The sequence below is a fragment of the Eumetopias jubatus genome, unplaced genomic scaffold, assembly GCF_037043125.1.
Source record: "Eumetopias jubatus isolate StellerSeaLion01/CBP00866 unplaced genomic scaffold, mEumJub1_p1.0 scaffold_14, whole genome shotgun sequence".
In the NCBI taxonomy this organism is placed as follows: domain Eukaryota; kingdom Metazoa; phylum Chordata; class Mammalia; order Carnivora; family Otariidae; genus Eumetopias; species Eumetopias jubatus.
In genome coordinates this window covers 2,602,294-2,618,671 of record NW_028274820.1, presented here as the reverse complement: position 1 = coordinate 2,618,671, position 16,378 = coordinate 2,602,294, and the positions used below count along the sequence as shown (strand labels likewise).

The window sequence follows — 16,378 nt, the reverse complement described above, 5'->3', positions numbered from 1 at the left end:
CCTGCTTTGGGCTCCCTGCTCAGCGGGGCGTCTGCTTCTCCCTCTCCCTTTGCCGGCCACTCCCCCTGCTTGTGCTCTCTCTCTCTCTCTGTGTGTCAAATAAATAAATAAAATTTTAAAAAAAATAATATATGTCAGTTCTAAACTGTATCTAATAAAGTAACTTAAATGACATATAGCAAAACTGATAAAGCTAAAAGGAAAACAGACAAATCTACCATCTCACTGGGAAATTTTAACTCATCTATGTCTGTAAAAGAGGCAGATAAGAAATAGATAAGATGTGGATGATTAACAAACTTGACCTAATTAATATATACAACTAGTACACCCGACAAGGGTGGAATTGACAGGGTCTTGAAGAGCACATACATTTACCAAAATTGACCATGTGAGCCATAAACACGTCTCAACAAATTCCAAAGACTGAACGCTGAGAATGTTCTCTCACTAAAATAGGCTAGAAATTCGGAGTTTTCTTTAAAAATCACTTGAAATGTCCCCAAATGTTAGTGGAAATTAAGCAATATACTGAAATCATAATAAACACCAGAAAATTTTGAACAGAATGGTAACAAAACTATGACATATCAAACTGTGTGGAATATACTAGAGCTCTGCATAGAAGAAATGTTACAGCTTCAAAAGCATCTATTAGAAAAGAAGAAAATCTGAAAATCAAGAAGCTAGGAAAGGAACATCAAACTGAATTTAGTAGAAGGAAGGAAATAATAAAAATAAAAGAAGAAATTCATGAAACAGGAAATTCATGAAATTTCCAAATTAGGAAGATCCATGAAAGAGGAAACAAATGTACAGAACAGAGAATCAGCAAAACTCCGTTCTCTGACAAGCTATATTTCCGTAACCGACAAGCCTTTAGGCAGCATGATGCACCCAGTGGGGACCGTCCAAATGGAAGTGAAGCTCACAGACTCTGGAGTAAGACCTCCAACATGTGTCTTGGCTTTGACACTTGGGAGTTCTGTGGTCTATGCAAGAATTTAATCTTTGTGAGCCTCGGTATTCCTATCTGAAAATGAAGTCAAAACAGACCCCAACTCAAGGGTTGACGTGAGGATTGGATGAAATAACTCATACAAAACACAACAAATGTTGTGATTGTCAATATTATTGAGACTTCTGAACCCAGGCTTCTCACTGATGCTGAATGTCACTCTTTGTCGCCTATGTTTCTGAAAATGGTCAGGAGCGGGTGAAGTTCTAGTACCAGATGAGCACCCAACCGAGGAGGCGCGGCCATCAGCCCAGCACTGTCGGCGGGTGTGGAGCTCAGTGTGACCCACCTGCAGCCGATGCAGAGACCCGACGTGCGGCTGGTGGGCTTGACACTGACACAGAGAGGGAGTCTGCCACGAGCGGGGGTTCTCTGGCAGCCTCTAAAAGTAGTGGTCCGAGTATGGAGGGTCCTCAAAAAGTTACAAATATATCCTATGATCCAGCAATTGCCCTACTAGGTATTTACCCAAAGGACACAAAAGTACAGATTCAAAGGGACACATGCACCCCGACGTTTACAGCAGCATCACCCACAATAGCCAAACCACGGAAAGAGCCAAGATGTCCATCGACAGATGAATGGATAAAGAAGATGTGGTGCAAATAGCCAAACTGTGGAAAGAGCCAAGATGTCCATCGACAGATGAATGGATAAAGAAGAGGTGGTATATATACACAATGGAATATTATGCAGCCATCAAAAGGAATGAGATCTTGCCATTTGCAACGACGTGGCTGGAACTGGAGGGTGTTGTGCTGAGTGAAATAAGTCAATCAGAGAAAGACATGTATCATACGACCTCACCGATATGAGGAATTCTTAATCTCAGGAAACAAACTGAGGGTTACTGGAGTGGTTGGGGGGTGGGAGGGATGGGGTGGCTGGGTGATAGACATTGGGGAGGGTATGTGCTATGGTGAGCGCTGTGAATTGTGCAAGACTGTTGAATCACAGATCTGTACCTCTGAAACAAATAACGCAACATATTTTAAGAAAAAAGAAAAAGAAGAAGATAGCAGGAGAGGAAGAATGAAGGGGAGTAAGTCGGAGGGGGAGACGAACCATGAGAGACGATGGACTCTGAAAAACAAACTGAGGGTTCTAGAGGGGAGGGGGGTGGGGGGATGGGTTAGCCTGGTGATGGGTATTAAGGAGGGCACATTCTGCGTGGAGCACTGGGTGTTATGAACAATGAATCATGGAACACTACATCAAAAACAAATGATGTAATATATGGTGATTAACATAACAATAAAAAATTTTTAAAAAAGATGTGGTGCATACACACGATGGAATATTACTCCGCCATCAAAAATAATGAAATCTTGCCATTTGCAACGATGTGGATGGAAGTAGAGAGTATTATGCTAAGCGAAATGAGTCAGTCAGAGAAAGACAATTATCATATGATTTCACTCACATGTGGAATTTAAGAAACAAAACAAACAAGCAAAGGGGAAAAAAGAGAGAGAGACATAAACGAAGAAACAGACCCTTGACTCTCGAGAACACACTGCTGGTGACCAGAGGGGAGGTGGGTGGGGGATGGGGAGAGAGGTGATGGGGAGGAAGGAGCGCACCTGTCGTGATGAGCACCGGGTGATGTAGGGAAGTGTTGAATCACAATATTGTACAGCTGAGACTAAGATTACACTGTTTGTTAACTAACTGGAATTTAAATAAAAACTAAAAAAAAAAATAGATATAAAAACCCGAGCAGTTTGAGGAGAAAAGAAGGAAGCGAGATTAAGTGGACGTGGCCACAGAGCAAGAACAGATAACTTCCCTCCCCACCCCAAGTCGAAGCAGCAGGTGCTCCGCAGGGAAGCCGGTAACCTACGGAGCAGAAGGGCACACGGCACACGGCACACCCAGAGCAAGCAGGGTCCCCCAGGAGAGCCAGACCCAGACGACCAGCTCTCGACCAGGACGAGTCACAAACACAGGTCGCACCCTGGCAGCATCTTCTCAGAAAAGAGGCCCTTTGGGACGAGAGAATGACCGCCTGTGGGTCAGGCCGTTGCAAACTTGCACAATTCGTATTTGAGGGGGTTTTTGGTTTTGGGGATGGCACGGGAAGAGGGGAGCTGGCTCGACATGGGGGTGCTGCCCCCGGAGTGCAGGGTGGGCCCTAATAGCACGAGACTGACAAGGCCCCACATGCAGCACCTCTGGACTTCTCAGGTCCGTCATGCCTGGTCCATACAGGTACGTGTTTATCAGCCAAACCAGGACAGGTTGAGAGAAAAGTGGTCGCTGGTAAAAACCAGCTAGGACAACCAGTGAAACCAGGACCCCTGCGCGGTCTTGCCGTAACAGACAGCAGTAACTTACTGTGGACGTCACAGTGGCAAATATACTCGGTGAGTCTCTGCTTCTAGCTCCTCATCATTAAATAGGGGCGTCTCTCATGAACACGCACGGAAGGGGAAGCAGCCCCCACGTTCCCACGGCGAAGCCCACTGACTTACCAGACGGACCGTTCTGGACGCTTCCTTGCATGTTCACGAGGTGGACCAGTTCACAGGTCTTCCTGATAAAGCCTGTGAAGCCTTTCCAGCAGGATGTTTCTTCCAGGAACAACTGTACTTTTCCTAGTGCATGAAATATCCTGCAATCAAAGAGAATCCAGAGAAGGCTCGCATCTCCTCGTGGTTTTCCAGGAGACAGATCATTACGAATTCATCTACATGCGAACATACACGGGTGCCTGGCGGTCATTTGCGTCAGAAATTAGAACATTTGCAATAGCTGTCTTACTAGGTATTTGATTGCTTATGAATTCCTGCACCCTGATTTGCAAAATGAGGGAGAATCACTCGCGGGAATACGTGAAACATAAGACACAACAAATCAAGAGAACAGAAAGAGGAAAATAAAAGTACATAATATGAAATCAACCTTGAGGCCAAGAAGCTTGTGAAAGTTTAAGCCAATGGTAAACCTTTGAAGGGCTTGTTTAATATTTCGTATTTTTATTTATTTATTTTTAAGATTTTATTTATCTATTTGAGAGAGAGAGAGAATGCGCCTGCACACGAGCAGGGGGAGGGGCAGAGGGAGAGAGAATCTCAAGCAGACTCCGCGCTGAGTGTGGAGCCCGACTCGGGGCTTGATCTCACGACCCTGAGACCACAACCTGAGCCAAAACCAAAAGTAGGATGCTCAACCGAATGAGCCACCCGGGAGCCCCTGATATTTTGCATTTTTAAACGCTTTCCAATAGTACCAAATAGGCCAGTCCTTTTTTTAGATTAAGAACAAATTTATGCCTCCCCCTAGAAATAGAATGTACTAGAAGTAGGACTATACTATGTGGCTCCATTGCTTTAGTAGACGGCTGGGATCATCTAGCTCCCAACTACTCACCAGTTTCCCACTGCACACAAACTTACAGTGCTGTGGCAAGCTGGTCCTTACAGTCACCAGCAAGGTCACGGTCCCCGGGTGAGGTGGCCGCTCCCAGCCACCGGCAGAGCCGCCTGCAGGAAAGGCCCACGTCCACCAGCTGCACCACCACTTCCTGCCAGCCCAGAAATCCCTCGGGTCCCGAAACTGGCACATCTGTGCGCCCAGTGACGACCTCTTGCAAAAGGCGATCCTTGACAGGAGAAGAACACGGTGTTTGTGATACATTTAGTGAGGACAGTGTGGCACCACGAAGCACCCGTGCCCAGTCTCCCGCCCCGAGGACGCTCTTGACTGTGACCCGTGGGCCTCTGATAACCTAAGGGACCGTCCCAGACTTGACTCTGTACCCCCAAATCAAGGCTCGTCCAGCAATCAAGCAGAAGGGACGCAGGTGTGAAGCCCATCTGTGTTGGCTAGTCCCCCAGCGGCCCCCACTGGACCCGGCCTCCTCGGAGTCACACTCCTGTGATTCTGTTCCCATAACTGCCACAGGCTGGCCTGCGACCCACATCCTCCAACAAAAAAACACAGCAGAAGCGCACCTGCCCCTTCCAGCCCGACCCTACCTGGGAGTGCGAGAAGCTAAGAAATGAAACATGTATACAGAGGAAGAAATGAACAGCAGAAAGGTGAGTGGTACTATAATTTGTAGTGCTCGGTGAGAAAAATATGGGTCGAAGGTGACATCATCACCTTTACTAACAAATTGCTCCCCGCTCTCAAGTGCTCAGCAAGGGGCAGGGACACGGAAGAGCAGGCTGACTGATGCCCGAAGATACTCTTCCACCCTTCACGACATTTGCAGCCAGGGATGGAGAGAACAGGGAGCCCAGAAGCCAGGGAAGCAGAGGGGCACGGTCTGAAGGTTTGGGGTGCTCTTTAAGGGGAAACCGGCTTGCTGTCGAGGAGATTTTGGCCGGATGGGTGCCGCACAGCGTCCTAAGTGTGGCGAGACAGGAGGGACGGAGCAGGGGCGGCTGGGATTCCATACGGGGTCTGACCTTCAAAATAAGCCCATTGGTCTTGGCGGACGAGATCAGAAGGTGACTACTTACGACGTCCTCTGCTGACCTCTGTAGCTTGTTTAAAATGCTGGTCTTGTCGGAGGAGTCGTGGGGACACGTCAGCCCTCGGAGGCCCTCCCAGGCCCCAGGGTTCCCACAACACAGGAGAGCCTCCCTCCCAGACAAGCTCGCGTTTAGATGCCAGTCCGTAGCATTCTGCACCAAGAGCTGAAAGGTGAAGGAGAGCAGGAGGGGTGGCTTAGGGAGGCTTGCGCTCACCCCCCAAGGGCTGGGGAGCCACAGCCAGACCTCCGCAGCAGTCCGAATTTCAAAATAAGACAAGGCTCTTCGAAAAGTTGCCCTTTTTGCTGGCACATGTTGCCTGCACAGCTCACAGCAGGGGCAAAACTGAAGATTGCATGAGCTTCTTGAATGTTCTATCCAACCTGTTGATTTATAACCCCATGCTATGCTTTACCTGCTTCCACCAAAAGAGCACATCCTTTTCCGGTTGCAACTGGTCAGATCCGCCCAGTGTGGAGCTATTAGCTGATCTCTCCAGGCACGTGAGCACTTCTGCAAGGTCAACAAACTGATGTATTACTATCCCCCTAAAGCATGGGCTTTACGTGGCCGTGCATAGGCCAGTGAATTCTAAAAACCTGCAGCCCAGCAAACTGCACCTGTTATCAGACATTTTATGATCTTCCTGAGAGAAGAAAATGGAGAAAATCGATTGCACTATCATTTCAGGCCTCCTCGAGATGTATGAGGACAGCACCGTGGAGACAGGGGAGCTTTACTCCAAAAGTGACATCTGTACTCATTTCTTCTCTCCCCGCCACGAAAAGGTGAGAAGCCTCCAGCCCCTGTGGTGTCACCTTGGGCCGAGAAGTAACACCACTAGTCAGTGGAGGTTCAAAGAAGGGCTTTCTGGAAAGAAGGAGGAATGGAATGCATTGTCCCGGCCCCACGGAGGGAGCAGAAGAATGACCATCCAGGGATACACTCTGGCCCGATCTGAACACCAGGGCTGAGCGTGTGAATGGGAGTCACACCCATTGGGCGGGAAACTGCCCGTCATGTCACTGGTCCCAGAAGGAGGCTACGCTCACGGTGACAGCAGTTAAGCCCCCGCCCCACCCCCACGCCCACCGAGTCACCCTGCAGAGCATAAAACCCACGGTGCCAACTACCTCCAAGCTCAACAAAGGTGTCACGCAGTTGGAAGTCCACTTTTAAATAATCAACCTCACGTTGGCTCCTAGCGCGTAGGTGACAAATAAGACCAAGCTAGTTTACCTTGCACAAAACACAAATTCTGGGCTATCGCGTTCCTGAGAGCCCCGAGGCGTGGAAGCAATCTCTTCAGAGCCGGCCACCACGGGGGCAGGTTCCAAAGAACATTCTCCAACTTCTGTAGATGCGGTAACCTGAGGGCACCGGAAAAGATTTTAAGAAGAGTTTCCAAATGCCGCGTTGTGAGTGGTGGGCGCGGGACCCGTCAAAGGTGACTTGGATACCTGCAGCCCCTGGGCGGGGAAGGGAGGGAAACGGGGTCCACTTGTGCAGGCACAGGTGCTCCCCAGCTGAGCAGCTGCAGGGACCACGTTCCCTGGGAAGGCAGGCAGTCACTGTGGGGGCTTGTCCAACTGCCCCAGGATGCCGCAGCTCCCCCCACCACCCCAGAGGCTCCCTGTTGCCCCGGGAGGATACCTGACTCGGGAAGAGGGAGGGAGCAACCCAGAAGAGCAGCAGGAAAGACAGGGACTCTGCAATGAGAGGAGCTGAAATTGGAACCCAATGTGCGAGTGAAGAAGCAGATGGGGGTCACACTGTGGGAGCAAGCGCCCCAGCACGACAATGCAGACCCTCAGGGCGTCTATGCAAGCACCCGGAATCCTGTACCCAGGGAGAGAAAGTGAGCTGCAAGGAGAGACCCAGAAGATGCTGCTAGGGGACACCCGTGCAAGGTGCCCGAGGCTGGTGCCCAGTGGCAGGTGGCACCTGGCCCCTGCCTGGCCCTGCCTGGCCCCATGCCCACACCGGCCTGCCTCTCCCGCATTTCATCGTCCTGGTGCAGGAGGTCCAGCAGGAACACAGCCACCATGAGCGCGCCTGCCTCTAAGGACGCGCGTCCTCAGGACCAAAGGAAGCCTTGTTGGGCTTCCAGTTGGAAGTCGTGACTTGGAAGACAGAAGGTGTGAGCAATCGGCGAGTCTAGGGTAGAAGTAATGAGTGCAGTGTCCTGGGCCAGCAGCTTCCCACCAAGGGCAGTGTGGACGGCACAAGGATCCGGAGGAACTGCGGGCAAGCGAGTGGCTGATTTCAGGAGAGGCAGATGTGGTCTAAAATAACAATGACAGCGAGCACCGGGTGATGCTAGGAGGGGACGTGAGTCCGGCGGCCAAAGCAGGTGTCAGCACCGGGGACGGCGTGAGGGACTGGGCAGTGCTTGTGAGCAGCTGCTAAGCGTGGGGTGCTCTCAACCCGGGGCCTCCCTGCTGGCCATACAAGGGGCGGCAGGTCCTTCCTTCCTTAGAGGTGAAGATACGGGGCCACTGGGGCTCCTGCATGGAGCCAGCAGCAGACCAAGGGCTGGATAACCAGCAAAGGCCTCAGGGGCCACCGAGAGACGCCATCAGCATGGGGAGGTGGAAACCCAGGGGCCAGATCCCTGTGCACTGGCCACAGATTTGCTTGGCCGTCTGTATCCCTGAACAGAAGTGGGTGCAAGGAGAAAGGGACACTCTAGGGGCTCACTGTTGGCCCGGGGCACACAGCAGCCGGGGGAAGACCCCCCCCCCATCTGCCCACCCTGTGTGTGGGCAGGAAGTATGCGGGGGGCAGGGGAAGCTCGGGTCACCCACACCTGGTCCTCCGAGGGGGTGCCACCTCTCACATCCCTGATCCCTGGAGGAGCTGAAAGCCAGAGTTCCCCGGGGCTCTCTGTCCCCCGGGCAGAAGTGGCAGGGGTGTGGCAGATTTGTAGGGTCATGGAGGTGACCCACTCCATCACTAGCACCCAGGCAATCTCTAAGATAACACAGGGAACTAGATCTTCAAAAGCAAGATCCTCCTTCCTAACCGGGTTCCAGAAAACTCGAGGGAGTTGGAAATGTTTCCACTTATGTGTGTATGTCCATATGTCATGATGTCACGTGTGCCCTAAGAACACGACCTGATCCCATGCAATTCTAACGATCCAATTCTCCCTTCATGCTGGGTAAGCAGCAAGAGCTCCCGAGACCTGTGGCTTGAAATGGACCCTTTTGAGACAATATTGAGAAACCTTTTGTCGGCTTCCAAGGAGAGCCTACACCTCAGGGGTGTAATGAGGTCCAGTTCCTGCAAAGGGCAGTACCTGCTGAAGAAGATCCAGTATTGCAACAGAACCAACCACTTGGGAATCCACTCGGCTTCTCTCGAAAAAGAAGAGGCCACCAGGGGTACCTTTTCCCACTTCTAAAGTATTTGTGGACTTTCCGCAAACATTTCAACGATATAAAATTTCAAAACAACCATGAAAACAGTTCCTCTCGTGAAAGCGCCTCTAAAGTGGTTTTGTTCATTTTAAACCTATGTCTGAAATCCAGAAGGCTGACCCCCTTCTCGGATACATTCCCGCACCGGATTGTTGTCCACATCTGAACAGACAGAAGGGGAGCGCCTGGGTGGCTCAGTGGGTTAAGTGTCTGCCTTCGGCTCAGGTCATGATCCCTGGGTCCTGGGATCGAGCCCCACATCGGGCTCCCTGCTCGGTGGGAAGCCTGCTTCTCCTTCTGCCTGCAGCTTACCCTGCTTGTGCTCTCTCTCTCTCTCTGTGTGACAAATAAATGGATAAAATCTTTAAAAAAAAAAAAAAAAAAAACCCAGACATCGGGTTGGGGCAAATGGTTCGGGATGGTCTCCACTACGCCAGCCTGCAGTCTCCCAGCTACTGACTGGAAACCCACTGTCTAGTCGCGGTTTTATGAATTCTTCCCTCCCCATCTCATTATGCACTCGTTAACATTCAGGCCCGCAAGCCTAACCAGTAATCAAACAGGAGGATGCGCCTTACGTCTTGGGAGATGGATGGCTGCTGGTGGGGCCATCTGCCGCCAAGCTCTCACTCAGGATGCGAAGCACAGCATACAGAGCCTCCACCACCTGCCGTGGCTCACGCTCTTCCACAAACGCATTGCCGAGAGCCTCCAGGCCGCGGGCAGCCCCGGCGAGCACCTGCTGGAGCATGCTGCCCTTCCGCCACCACTCGAACACCTACGCGTGCAGAAACGGAAACATCACTGTTAACAGGAACGCCGTAAACATGAGAACATTTGCCTGAGACAGAGTAATGGAGCCTTCTAGAGGACAGACAGCCCATTTTTACGATGTTGCCAGATTGAAATGTCTGTTAACTGCCGTACGATCTGATTTCTATTCAAAAACGAAAGATTAAAAATGACGTCAATGGAGGCACGCTGCGTTTTCATTGGGCTGCCATTTCCCTTTCCTTCGCCCACTGCCACTTGCAAAAGAGAAGGCAGGGAGCCTGGGTAGTTCAGTCGGTTGGGCCTCCGACTCTTGGTTTCAGTTCAGGACGTGATCTCAGGGTTGTGAGATCGAGCCCCGTGTCGGGCTCCACACTCAGCAGGGACCCTGCTTGAGATTCTCTCTCCCTCTCCCTCTGCTCCTCCCCCACCCCCCAGCTGACACTCTCTACCTCCTTCTCTCTAAAAAAATAAATAAAATCTTAAAAAAAGAGAGAGAGAGAAGGTCACAACATACATCACTAAACCAGGGACATATGCCTTGAAGACTAAACTGACATGTTTGGGACAGCATAAATATGTTGATATATTTCACGATTTTATCCTAACGAATACATGGTTGCTAGTTATGGTTCTTCGTCATGGACTTGGGAATGATGATACTAAAGGCAAGCAACATCCTGGTTTATCATCAACGTGACACCAACATAGATGCTTTTTGCCCAAATCACAAGGCGCGGGCAAAAGCATGATGAGCACGTGGGTGCACTGAATCACCGCGCATTAACCATGGGTGCAGGCTACCTGGATGGCGCACAAAGCAGAGGTGGCCCCCCGACCACGCTGGTGCTGGCCAGCTCAGCACTGCCCTGTGATCATTTTAGTCCCACCTAGCGACCAGTCACACCTGCATTTCTGTAATAATCTTTTTTTTTGTAGGAAACGTTTTTTTATTATGTTATATTAATCACCATGCATTACATCATTAGTTTTGGATGCAGTGTTCCATGATTCATTGTTTGTGCATAACACCCAGTGCTCCGTGCAGAACGTGCCCTCTTTAATACCCATCACCAGGCTAACCCATCCCCCTACCCTCCTCCCCTCTAGAACCTTCAGTTTGTTTCTCAGAGTCCATCGTCTCTCATGGTTCGTCTCCCCCTCCGATTTCCCCACCTTCATTTTTCCCTTCCTACTATCTTCTTTTTTTGTAAACATATAATGTATTATTTGTTTCAGAGGTACATATCTGTGGTTCAACAGTCTTGCACAATTCACAGCGCTCACCGTAGCACATACCCACCCCAATGTCTGTCACCCAGCCACCCCATCCCTCCCACCCCCCACCACTCCAGCAACCCTCAGTATGTTTCCTGAGATTAAGAATTCCTCATATCAGTGAGGTCCTATGATACATGTCTTTCTCTGATTGACTTATTTCACTCAGCATAACACCCTCCAGTTCCATCCACATCCTTGCAAATGGCAAGATCTCATTCCCTTTGATGGCTGCACAATATTCCACTGTGTATATATACCACCTCTTCTTTATCCATTCATCTGTCGATGGGCATCTTGGCTCTTTCCACAGTTTGGCTATTGTGGACATTGCTGCTATAAACATTGCGGTGCACATACCCCTTCGGGTCCCTACATTTGTATCTTGGTGGTAAATACCCAGGAGTGCAATTGCTGGATCGTATGGTAGCTCTATTTTCAACTGTTTGAGGAACCTCCATACTGTTTTCCAGAGGGGTTGCACCAGCTTGCATTCCCACCAACAGTGTAGGAGGGTTCCCCTTTCTCCACATCCCCGCCAACATCTGTCCTTTCCTGACTTGTTCATTTTAGCCATTCTGACGGGTGTGAGGTGGTATCTCACGGAGGTTTTGATTTGGATTTCCCTTATGCCGAGCGATGTTGAGCACTTTTTCATGTGTCTGTTGGCCATTTGGATGTCTTCTTTGGAAAAATGTCTGTTCATGTCTTCTGCCCATTTCTTGATTGGATTATTTGTTCTTTGGGTATTGAGTCTGATAATCTTTTATCTACGATTGGAGATTCTGACCTTGGTCAGTACATGTCCTTTGAGGAAAAGGTGATGTCATGTCCACTAAAACGAATGGAGCATTATTGTCAGACAGGCTCTGCCTCACACCGTACCCACAACTCCCCGGAAAGTACCCTGCTGTTAGCAAGCCAGACCCCCTGGTGGCCTCCAGCCTGTGCTACATAGTCACTCTGGGACTCCCTGCCACACCAGCACATCCACAAAAACGGGCCACAGCATGTGTCTCACTGTTTCCCTTAAATCGGTTACTGTTTGAGTACGATGCTTCTTGTCAAAACCAGAGTGAAGGGACAGGTGGAATGGCCCCCCAAGAGCTCCAGGGGCTGGACCCCTGCATCTGAACACCCAAGGAGGTTGTCCAAGGAGGCCCGTGGAAACCCTGCATGCCAAAAACAGACCATGATTCTTGCCATGGCCACGTGTGCATCTCAGTGTAAGACAGGCTTTCCAGGGACATTTGCAGTGAGGCCCCAGCGAGGGGAGGCTGGCGGTCACATGCGGGAGAAGGGCACTTAATGGGCAGGACGTGGGGCTCCCAGGGCTTGTCCCTGGAAAGGACATGCAACAAAACAGGGAACGGAGCATGGGGAAAAGGAACAGGTTCTCGGGTTTGCAGCTGCCCAGGCCCCTCCTTGCAATACTACAGTGAATACTTACGTCTCGTGTTACCTGCTTTCCCAAAAAGAAATCAAACACTAAAAATCAATAAAATCAAAGTAAAAGAGATGGGGAGGAAAGAGATGGGTGCGGACAGGCTGAGCGGTTCGCTGTGGGACAGCACCTGCTTATAGACTTGCAGCCAGTTGACTGCGTGCACCAGGTAGTCTGTGGCCTCGGACCAGCGGGGATGACAGTCTCTGGCATGACCCGTTTGGTCAGCTTCGTCCTCAGAGGTTCGGGACAAGACGGAACACACCATCCGCTCCAAGGCCTCCGCTGTGGGAATCTGCCAACGAAGAGGGAACATAGTTACAAGTCCGCTTTTCTCTAGAATGTTCCCTTCTGAGAATAATACCACAACCTTGGCAAAGGAAGAACTCCGGGGGACTCCTGGGTGGCTCAGTCGTTAAGCGTCCTGCCTTCGGCTCAGGTCATGATCCCAGGGTCCTGGGATCGAGCCCCGCGCCGGGCTCCCTGCTCAGCGGGAAGGCTGCTTCTCCCTCTCCCACTCCCCCTGCTTGTGTTCCCTCTCTCTCTCTCTCTCTCTCTCGTTAAATAAATAAGTAAAAGTCTTAAAAAAAAATAAAAATAAAAAGGAGGAGCTCCAGGCTTTGCACAACAGGAGAAGGGACAGGCTGATAAAGGGTCGCTTATGTGGTCGGTGTGGAGGGAAGCCTTCTGGAATGATGTGTTTCAGGATTGTCCACAAGCAGGGGAAACAGCAGTTTCTCCAGGTCGAGGACATGGGATGAATCAAATTCTGCTCTTTTTCACTCTCTGGGCAAAAGCAGACAGCAGGCCAGCCCAGTTCACCTGGCACCTTGCACCCCCAAAGCTGCTTCACCAGAAACATCTTCTCTTCCAGTTACCAAAGATGGACGAAGCTGGGACAAGTCAAACTGGACTTGTGGGTCAGAAACGGTTTGACATTTTGGACCCAAATGAGCTTCTACATGCAGTTCCTCTGTGGCTACTCTGTAAAAGCACTTCCGTGTGTGTGGGAACGAACCGCGTTCCCGTTACCCGGATTTACAGTAACTGGGCACCATGTTCTAGAACCTCTATGGATGGCGACAGCCAGAAAGCATTATGCCCCACAGGTTCCTTGGAAGCTTCCTTTAGGACGCAGAGAACTAACACTGTCACAAGGCCACGGGATCCCGTGAGGGAAACACGGCCCTGTCCCTCCCCACAGGACTCGCCAGTCTCTAGACGTGGACACGGCTCGGTCAGGTTCCCTGCCATGGCCCTGCGACAGGTCACAGGGGAGGGAGGACACGGGGGTCCCATGGGGACGTGAGCCGTGATGTATCTGTCTTCTCGGTGGGCAGTGGAGAAAGGAAGGCAGAGAGATTTCTCTCTTCCTTTGCATATGCAAAGGCCCGGGGTGGCAGTGCCCATAGTCAGGCGGGACTGGGGGAGGCCCTGGGAGGCTCTGCTGTTGCTGGCTGGTGAGGGGCCTCACGCGGGTGGGGGGCAGGGTCGTGGTCCCCCCGAGGCGCTCACCTCCGAATCCCCAGAGCCTATGAGTAGGTTCTGCATTGGCAGGTGAGTTATGGTTGCTACCCAGCAGACTCCAAGAGGGGGAGACCATCCACATCCCAGCAAAACCACAGCGCTCCTTACACAAGGGAGGGGAAGTCAACAGAGCCTCGTGAGAAAAACAGCCCATCGTCACTGGCCTGAGGGAAGAGAGGACCTGAGCCATGGCGCACAACGGCTTCTAGAAGCTAGGAAGGCAAGGAAACAGCACCTCCCTGGAGCCTACAGAAGGAACGCAGACACCCTGGTTTTAGCCCCAGGACACCCGTTTGGGGCTTCCGACTTCCAGAGCTGTGCAGTAATAAATGTGTGTCGTGCGGGGCCACCAGGCTGGTGGTAACATGTTCCGGCAGCCAGAGGACCTCACGCCTGTGACATAGGCTCTGTGCACTTCCCCAACCATTGCCCTTGCAATTCTAATCTTTTTTTTTTTTTTTAAGATTTCACTTATTGATTTGACAGAGGGAGCCAGAGAGAGAGACAGCGTGCAGAAGCAGGGGGAGGGGCAGAGGGAGAGGGAGACACAGACCCCCCCCCCAACCCCGTGGAGCAGGGAGCCCGACGCAGGGCTCGATCCCAGGACCCCGAGATCATGACCTGAGCCGAAGGCAGACGCTTCACCAACAGAGCCCCCCCAGGCGCCCCTGGAATTCTAATCTTGAAACACTTACCCTTCTAAGATAAAGGTTCTATGTAATGTGATGCAAACTATATTCTGAAACAATGAGAAAGCAGGGTCGCAGAGTTCAGAATGCCACCTGGCTTTCCTCGTGCCCACGACAGATGCCACGGGGCCCAATTCCAAGTCCCACGGGAGGTCAGTGGTTAATGAAATTGTGCCAGGTGCGGGATGGGAACCGAAACCCGTCCATCCGGGCTGAGCCTGAGACCTGCCCGGCAGAAGGAATTTTCCAGGCACCTCGCCACCCAGCCACTAGCGGTGGCGTCGGGCGGAGGCCAGTGGCTGACCCCCAGGCTCATGGCACAGATCGGTAACCCGGAAGTGAAGACCAACAGTCTGCAAGCACACACTGGCTGTGAAAGTGTGAAAAGTGCCATCCGGGAAGTACCAGGATGTGGGAGCTCAGAGAAGCGAGCAAAACCCACGCCCTGAGCGCAGACCAAGACCCGAGCAGGGGAGTATGGGTCCTGTGCAAACGTCCAGTCCCTCGACCCCGATCAGCAGGGCCCTCACCCCGGAGCGATCCGTGCAGCAAACAGACAGGTGTGCTCTTCTTGGACCCTGCCCCGTGCAAAGCAGGAGCGCCGGCAAACTCACGGAGGTGACGAAAGGGGAACGTGCAGGTAGAGACCCTCGCAGAACCTGAGGAGTAGCAGCGGCGAGCAGGGTCTCCAGCGATCAGCTCGTCCGACCCATTTATCTTACACAGTTTGGAAAGGGAGGCTCCTATCTGGTGAGCCTTGCCACTCCTGCCCCCTCGCTCCCGTCCGGACCCACTGCAGGTGCCGGGAGTGAGAATTACTGATTATTCCTGTAACTTCCAAACCGCCTTCGGGGCTGGGATACCGTGACCAGGTAAGAGGAAGGGTTTTTCAAGATTAGAATTCACTTCTAGAAGGGCCAAACCAGTCCAAGCATTCCGATGCTCGCGGAGGACCCTCTGTCCTGCTGCCTCTCCCATCCCACCGCCCACCCGCCCGGAGAGCACCCCCAGAGGAGCACTCTCAAGGGAAAAGCATGAGAAGCATCAGGAACGCATACCTCCTGCAGCCGAGCTGAGTAATTCAGGATTTGTTCTGCACGAAGGTCATCGAAACCAAATCGGGATTTGAGGTCAGCCCGGACCGTCTGTGGATCCCACACCAGCTCTTGCAGGGACAGGTTGTATCTGGACTCTGCAAGGCAACCGATGAGTTACACCCGTCAGTTGACATGACAGCAGTGCGATACACGATTCAGAGAAGGTGCCTTGTTCACTCCGACAGGAGAAGCAAACAGAGACCAAATGCTATTCACACAATCAGGTCGGAGAAGCAAACAGAAGCTACTGCCGGATGCCGCAGACCTTGGAAGGATGACCCCAGGTGCCTAGTGTTCGTGACTGCAGAGCTTCCAGAGGAATGGGACAACGTATTTCAAGAGCTTTGTGAAATTCAAATCCCTGAGCCCCACAATTTCACTTCTAAAAAGTATTTCTCAAGAAACCGCACCAGATGCATGCAGAAGAGGTAATGCACAACAACGCCACTGCATTCGTTTTATACTGATTAAATACTAAAACCCATGAGGCGTCCAGCATGGGGGGGGAGGATAAATTGCAGTAAATTCACAGCAGAAAATGCAGCAGTCTTTAAAACGACATTTCCGGGGCACCTGGGTGGCTCAGTCAGTTGAGCATCTGGTTCTTGATTTCAGCTCGGGTCGTGATCTCAGGGCCGTGGGATCGAGCCC

At 51.5% G+C, this 16,378-nt stretch overlaps 2 protein-coding genes across 2 annotated transcripts in view; both read right to left on the bottom strand.

Annotated features, from left to right (window-relative positions):
* ABCA13 (ATP binding cassette subfamily A member 13) overlaps positions 1-7,546 on the bottom strand; it is a 315,259-nt gene extending 307,713 nt beyond the window's left edge. The window contains exons 1-5 of the mRNA XM_088018679.1: positions 7,483-7,546; positions 5,915-6,012; positions 5,488-5,664; positions 4,417-4,622; positions 3,493-3,632 (exon numbers count right to left, since the gene is read on the bottom strand). Coding sequence (XP_087874805.1) covers positions 3,493-3,632; positions 4,417-4,622; positions 5,488-5,664; positions 5,915-6,012; positions 7,483-7,546 — 685 coding nt within the window. The remainder of the gene's footprint in view (positions 1-3,492; positions 3,633-4,416; positions 4,623-5,487; positions 5,665-5,914; positions 6,013-7,482) is intronic.
* Positions 7,547-9,379: 1,833 nt separating this feature from the next.
* LOC148162485 (ATP-binding cassette sub-family A member 13-like) overlaps positions 9,380-16,378 on the bottom strand; it is a 58,482-nt gene continuing 51,483 nt past the window's right edge. Inside the window, exons 7-9 of the mRNA XM_088018678.1 lie at positions 15,689-15,822; positions 12,545-12,709; positions 9,380-9,699 (exon numbers count right to left, since the gene is read on the bottom strand). Of these exons, the coding sequence (XP_087874804.1) occupies positions 9,496-9,699; positions 12,545-12,709; positions 15,689-15,822 (503 nt within the window). The 3' untranslated portion in view covers positions 9,380-9,495. The remainder of the gene's footprint in view (positions 9,700-12,544; positions 12,710-15,688; positions 15,823-16,378) is intronic.